Source organism: Actinia tenebrosa, unplaced genomic scaffold, assembly GCF_029948245.1.
Source record: "Actinia tenebrosa isolate PJP-AT-01 unplaced genomic scaffold, QUT_ActTen_1.0 PGA_scaffold12__29_contigs__length_12842862, whole genome shotgun sequence".
Taxonomy (NCBI): domain Eukaryota; kingdom Metazoa; phylum Cnidaria; class Anthozoa; order Actiniaria; family Actiniidae; genus Actinia; species Actinia tenebrosa.
This window is the reverse complement of record NW_028292572.1, coordinates 3,041,241-3,048,222: the sequence shown is the minus strand read 5'-3', so window position 1 is coordinate 3,048,222 and position 6,982 is coordinate 3,041,241. Positions and strand designations below refer to the sequence as shown.

General features: G+C 36.8%; 2 protein-coding genes across 2 annotated transcripts in view; one reads left to right on the top strand and one right to left on the bottom strand.

Annotated features, from left to right (window-relative positions):
• LOC148911962 (protein-lysine N-methyltransferase EEF2KMT-like) overlaps positions 1-2,982 on the bottom strand; it is a 9,975-nt gene extending 6,993 nt beyond the window's left edge. The window contains exons 1-5 of the mRNA XM_089028373.1: positions 2,610-2,982; positions 2,422-2,472; positions 1,455-1,643; positions 849-926; positions 469-524 (exon numbers count right to left, since the gene is read on the bottom strand). Coding sequence (XP_088884499.1) covers positions 469-524; positions 849-926; positions 1,455-1,643; positions 2,422-2,472; positions 2,610-2,714 — 479 coding nt within the window. The 5' untranslated portion in view covers positions 2,715-2,982. The remainder of the gene's footprint in view (positions 1-468; positions 525-848; positions 927-1,454; positions 1,644-2,421; positions 2,473-2,609) is intronic.
• LOC148911961 (uncharacterized) lies at positions 2,797-5,071 on the top strand. The gene is made up of 4 exons (XM_089028218.1): positions 2,797-2,830; positions 2,979-3,131; positions 3,241-3,383; positions 3,980-5,071. Coding segments are annotated over exons 1-4 (1,086 nt in total). The 5' UTR covers positions 2,797-2,828; the 3' UTR covers positions 4,768-5,071.
• Positions 5,072-6,982: the final 1,911 nt, after the last annotated feature.

The following is a 6,982-nucleotide window of genomic DNA, read 5'->3' as shown; positions in this document are numbered from 1 at the left end:
TTAATCATGACTTTCTGACAATCAACACTTGTGCGTTGACAGTCGCTGACAGGGACGAATCCAGGGGGGGTCAAAGTTTGCCCATAACCCCCCTTTTAAAGCCAAAAAAAATCTAACCAGCCTTTGATGCAGTGTGTGAAGATTTGTTTAGACTTAACTTAAGCAGTTAAGAAAATCAGTTTTCTTGCTTCTCGGAGCCGTCTTTTCGTTTCGTTTCTCCTCTATCGACTATGATTCTTTTTCATCAAAACAACAGGTTGCTATGTCATATTGACGTCATATGATGTCATAGTGACAACTTGGTATGTAAGGACCCCCCCCCCCCCATTACAAATCCTGGATACGCCCCTGCTGACTTTGGCCAACCAGCTTTCAAATGACTTGTCAGCTGTTAATAAAGTACATGATTACCTTGCCAATCACATAATGAAACCAGTTCTCAATTTCTCAACAATGTTTCTCACCAACCTGTTTTCAAACTCTTTGCTATTTTCCAAAACCCACTCCAGCATGTAAAGAGCTGCCTGTAGAAAGGATAATTATGAATTTATAGGCCCCTTGCAGCACATTGGAATGCAGTTCAATCTGGGGGACAAAACAATAGGTTCCAATTCTCAGGAGATTGGAATTCTTTCGTTTTGTCCCCCAGATCAAGCTGCTTTGACGTCACATGCAAGGGGTCTATGTATTACAGCTGTCTGGTATGAAATATAACAGACAGTCATTGTTTCAGAGTAGCCAATTCTAGCACATGATTATTGACCAACCATGGCTGATCAGCATTGACATTAGTTGAGTAAGCTTTTTTAAAGGAATAAAGTAACACATTATTAGTACTAGTTAAATACCTGCCAAGTGCTAAGGCCAGTCGTTCCCTGAGAAATTATGTTTTGTGATTCTTCCACAATAATACCAGAACCAGATGGCTAGGACATTTAAATCAAATCACTGCTGGTTAAATATCAATTAAAACCTGCATCTTTGAAGTTTTGTCCCTCCCCTCCACTCCACTCCCCTTTCATCCCTAACCCTTGTCTAATATAGTTAGCCAGGCACATGCATTCCAAGTTAATTAAGACCAAATACAAATTGTGGGGCTTAAGAAATTTCACTTAAAGCCTGTCAAACACTGCAATTTGTCGGCTCGATTCTATGCCAGAATGTATGAGGAAGCAAATTGTACTACACATACATGTACAATTAGAAATAAATAATTGTGATCGGCCCATGAATTAGGCTGACAAAAAGCAGGACGTACATGTACTTCCTGCTTAAACCACATTCATTTTTGCAAAGCAACGAATTGAGCCATTTTAGCACTCATTATAATTGTTGCTGACAGTGTTTGTCTTTAAGATGCTTAAATCCATTTAATTCCTTTTCATCCTGGAATGACGTATGTTCTATGCGTTTTGGTTCTTATTGCCATCTTTTTTTCAATGGCTGCTACTTACAAGAATATAAGTCTTGTAGCAAGGGCTCTGATCATCATCCACTTCGCTAATAACTTCTGCATAACATTCATAAAGCTCATCTACAAGTTCATGGTTTGCTTCCTCACTGATCTTCATCAGCTGTTTTAGGAACATCCTCTTGTACCTAATTGAAGGAGTGTACTTGACAAACTCATTGCTCATGTAAGTCTGTAAAGCAATAGAATCAACAGAATTGGTTTTACAAAATACTCACACTTTGCCAATTAAGAAATTTACAGTCAAATTTTCCAAAAAATATGTCTGGGCTAAAAGCAACAAGCATTGTAGAAGCTGATGATCGAAAAAAATACTCAATTTTCTCGTAATAGACCATTTTCAAGTTCCAAATTACTGCTGTGTTTCTAGATTACAGTCTCATTTACTCAGGGTTAACCTTGAATCAGTGTATAAATATTCACAAATACCAACAGTAAGGTAAAGGATGTACAACTTCAACAATACAAACACTTTGAAATTTCACCGACCTTCACTGAAACACATGAATATTCTGCACAAATTGAGGTTATGCCTGAGCAACAGAGAACTTGAAACTGAAGTATTTATCTTGGGGGAGGGGGGATAGGGGTAAGTGCTATAGGGGGAGGGGGGATAGGGGTGGGTGCTATAGGGGGAGAGGAGATAGAGGCAAGTGGGTCTATCCATTATCAGGGCTAAAAAAAACAACTGCTCAGACTAATCAACATTTGCTCAGTCAATGTGACTGCAATCAAGAAGACCAACCTATGAAGAAGAATTTGCCTGAATAAAAATTTTGGCTAGACATTTCCAGATAAATTGGCCACTTTTTGAGTCCTGAGGTTTGGGCATTTCAGGGTATGGGGTATCATCATCATCAATCTTGTCATTACTATTATCATTATTATTATTTATAAATCATGAATATTCATAATGCATTAGTGCACTAAAATAATGTTAAATAACTAACCTTTCGTAATATGACTTTCTGTAAAGTACTGTCTAAATATTGTGCGATATTCTGGTACGAATTAAGTAAGAGTTAGAAAAAAATTTAGTAGGACGAAAAGTAGAGGTCTTGTAGTTCAAGTAAAAGATAATGCTCCATCTTTTTCTTAGCTATTGTCGTGTTCAAGCCATATGAGAAATTTGCATTACCTTCCAGTCAAAAAATTTGATTGGTACCATTTGAAAATACTGTTTTTGTATAGAGAACAAGATCTCTTGTTGTTCTTGTTCTTCAGTCTTCATGTTTGCCGCCATTTTGATGACCGCGCGAAAAAATAGCACTGGGATCTAGAATCTTCAAGCTAGTACTCAGGCTCTTTCGTTTGGTTTTCTCTGTGCGTCGCCATTTTGTTTTGGATTTGTAAAGAAATGTAAGTATTTATCCAATCCATCTTGCTCAATCCTTTGCTTGTTTGGAAAGAAAATTCGTGTAATTTGTTTATCATTGACTTGTCCTTAAATGTAAGGTTGTATTTAAGGGTTTTTCTTGCTAAATTTCACTGAATTTGTATTTTTAAGGGGTCGTCGCAGCCGCTCTCGCTCTCCAGCTCGTCGCGACGCAAAGGACAAAGCTAAAGACAAAGCCAAATCATCTACAAGAGGCCGTAGTCCAGTACGGAAAAATAAAGCAAAGGAGAAGCCAGCTAGACGTCCAAGTTCTTCATCAAGCAGGTCTGCGTCTTGTTCAATCGCGTCGTATAGTGTTTACATTTGTTTGTTTGTTCTCATGCGTCTTTGACAGTTGTGTATATATTCATAAATTGGTTTATATTTTTCGCAGCGACAGCTATTCTTCAAGTAGTGGCAGTTCAGGTAGCTCCAGCCGCAGCTCCAGTTCAGGATCAAGCAGCAGTGGTAGCCGCAGTTCTAGTTCCAGCAGTTCCGGGTCCAGCAGCTCGAGCTCACCATCTCCTATTCGTAAAGGTGAGGCTTTGATACTTAAAGCAAAATGTTAACGACAAAATAGATATATAGACACCATTTGTAGCAAACAAGGTGAATTCTCTGTTGGCTTTGGTATAAGCATATCATGTACAGTATGTATTGATATAAAATACCTAAGCTTGGCTAGTAAAGAGGAAAATTCCTTATAATTGGGGGTAGGGGGAGAGCTAGGGTGGAAGTATATGGTATGCATCCTCGGGATCATAACATTAAGCTTGACAGATTGATTATAGCATATTTTCTTGATTGTAGCATATTTTCTTGATATCCATTCCACTTGTAGTATTTTTTACCACAAATGTAAATTTTCTGGCTTTCTGATTGGTCTAGAGCTGTGGTAAATAAGACAACATACCAACAAATTATAACAAGAAATTATGAATCCCTCAAATATTCAAATGTTTTGCATGTTTTCAGGCAAATATTAAGTTATATTGTGGAAAATAAGAGGACATACCATGCTAAACCATTTGAAATTTATTGAATTTCTTTTTTTGCTTTAGGAATGAAAATGAGGACGCGGCAGAATACAATTGGTCTTATTTATAAATCAACTTTATATTATTTTTTATTAGGAAGTGCCAAAGTAAAGAAAGAAACAAAGAAGGAAATCAAGGTAGAAGGAAAAGAGGTTACAAAAGAGCCAAAGGAGACTAAAACCAAAGCTATACCTCCACCAGAACAACCCAAGGTAAAATCAAAATCCCCACCTCCAAAACCACCAATAAAAGCACCCAAGAGATCTACCTCTAGATCAGTGTCCAAGTCTCCTAGTCCTGTGCGACGTATAAGGCCAAGATCAAACTCAAGTTCATCTTCAGGATCAAGGTATCGCTCAAAGTCTAAGTCAAAGTCACGATCACCAAGGCGACGGAGGAGAAGTCCAACTCCAAAACCAACAAAGTTGCATGTTACTCCCCTTTCTCGTAACATTAACAAAGATCATGTGTTTGAGATATTTGGTATTTATGGACATGTAAAAACAGTGGACTTGCCACTGGATAGGTTTAACTCTCTGCCAAGAGGATTTTGTTATGTTGAATATGATGATCCGGAAGAATGTGAAAAAGCATTGAAACACATGGATGGCGGGCAAATTGATGGCCAGGAAATAACAGTACAGACTGTTCTTCCCCCAAGACAAAGGGACGTTAGACCACCCTACAGACGCCCAAGTCCACCTCGAAGAAGACAGCCATGGAGAAGAAGCCCACCAAGATTCAGAGGGGGTGGCAACTACAGGTCATTTAGGCGCTCTCGTTCACCAGCTTCACCTCCACGCAGACGTAGATCACCATCTAGGTCACGATCGCCACAAAGAAGACGTAGATTTAGCAGTTCTAGCTCAGATTCTTCAAGATAGAGAACGTTTTCTAAAATGCCTAACTTTTTCTTAATCTGCTTTTCCTTCTCCGAAACTTACGTTATTAAGCCTTTTTAAGAGGCAAATCAGAATTGCTTTGTTCCCAAGGACTTTATAGGTAACAATGCTTATCAGTTTTGTCATAAACTTTAATGGGCAAAACTAGCCATGTTAGACATTTGCATTTCTAAAACCATTTGTAGAATATGAGGATGTAAAAGATCTGCTCTCCCAGGTTTTAAGTATATGACGTATAACTTCATTTAGTTTGTACATTGCAGAATAAAAGATATTAAAAAGAAAATGCTTTTTATTTGATTTTTGGTATTGTTAATTGATGGAGCACTCGGTTAGTTGATTTAATATATCTTCCATCCATCGTACTTGTATTATTTAGGTTTGGTAACCACTAGGGACATAAGGATCAGAAACATAACCTGCCTATATTTTTATGTTCGCGATTATGTTGGTTTTTAATGCATGTTATGCTTATGTTTCAGTGCATTCCCACTACGAAATAAGCAACATAACACTCTTACGAATATGTTTACAATAATTATTATAATATTATGACCCTTACGTCGCTAGTGGGTACCAAGCCTCATTATAAAATACTTCAGATATAACCCACGCTGATTGGCTGCCAACTGTAACTTTTATATTGTGCAAAATCAATAAAAAATATAAAAACAATATGAATGCCTTCCTATGTCTCTGTATTGTGATATAAACACACTAGGAGCTGTAGAGCACTTGAAAAGCAAGAGAAACAATTGGCTACACCTTGTGTTCCTAGGCTTGCTTCTCTTGTGCTTTATAGCTCTCAGTGCATTTATATCACAGTACAGAGATATGTGTACACATTCTATATTTATTGATCATATCTTTATAAATATATAACTCCCCTCCTAACAAGTAGGTGTAGTTGAAAGAAATCTTTTTTCGCTTTCTTTTTTAAACAATCTTCACAATAACTAATGTCAAATAAAATTCTAAAAAATTTTTCTAGCTTAGTACTGTTTTGTTGTCTATATACCAGCAAGTAAAATGTATTTTGAATGAATACATCATCTTGCTTCCTGCAGCTTTTCGATATTCTGTGAAGACAGACATTCCAACAGCTTGTGAAGTTTGTTTTTCCTGCCCCCAGTAAAATATAAAAGGTACCAACTGAATATTTTTTATCAATGGCAGTGAAAAACCAAATTTCAGATTGCAGCTTGTAACTACCAAGTTCACAGAATATCAAAAACCACAGTAATAAAAGAAAATAAAACATTTTCACACTAAGGCTGAACAAAGGAGAACTTAAACTGGGAGTATTAAGTCATTTTCTAAAACTCATGAATATCTAATGAGGTTTGGAAGTGTGTTCTTAATTTGCATTAAATTCTGTAAACTTTTTCTTTGATTTTCTCCAAGAAATATTCATGAGTTTGAGAAGTAATTTGAAACACTTGAGAGAGTTCTTCCTCCAATTTCCAAACACCTCAAAGTCAGTTAAAAAAACTCCACTGCGCCTCGTTTTTCAACTCACTTTTCGGTGTTTGGAAATCAGAGGAAGAACTCTCTCACTTGTTTGAAATATTACTTCCAGAATACCTTTTGTTATGGAAGTTTGGTTTATCCAGTCTTATTTAAAAAAACGGTTCTAAAAGGATTTCATGCATGATGGCATCATTTTACTACAACTACCAAAATCTTTTGCAATTTTCCTCTCATAGTCAAATTTGTACTGCCTATGAGATATTACAGTGCATGTTTTTGAAAACTTTTTGACAAGTTGATAATTAGTAAGACAATTGGTGCTAATTAACTTAAGAGTGGCTGTCCGTAACGGTCGAGAATGGCGGGACAGCGAAGGATTTTTCAAATTTCTCATATTTTGTCAGAAGACACCCTTTGGTAAGCTCTTTTAAAAAATCCAGTTTAAAACTTCAAGCGCTTTTTTATTTTGGCGAATTTTACGAAAATCTAAAACTCGACTTCCGGTTTGCTCTGGACCGGTGTGAACAGCCCAAAATATTACCCATATTTAAGAAGGCCTCACTCGTTCAAAAATACTCCTAACGATCTGATACTTTTTCAACATTTTAACTAACTATCAGACTCCAAAAGGGATAAATAATATTTTTGGGAAAATATTTTGTTCTCGCTTTTTGGGATTTTTTTTCGATGGCATTTCAAGCAGCTACGACGCGAAGCAAATTTTAGC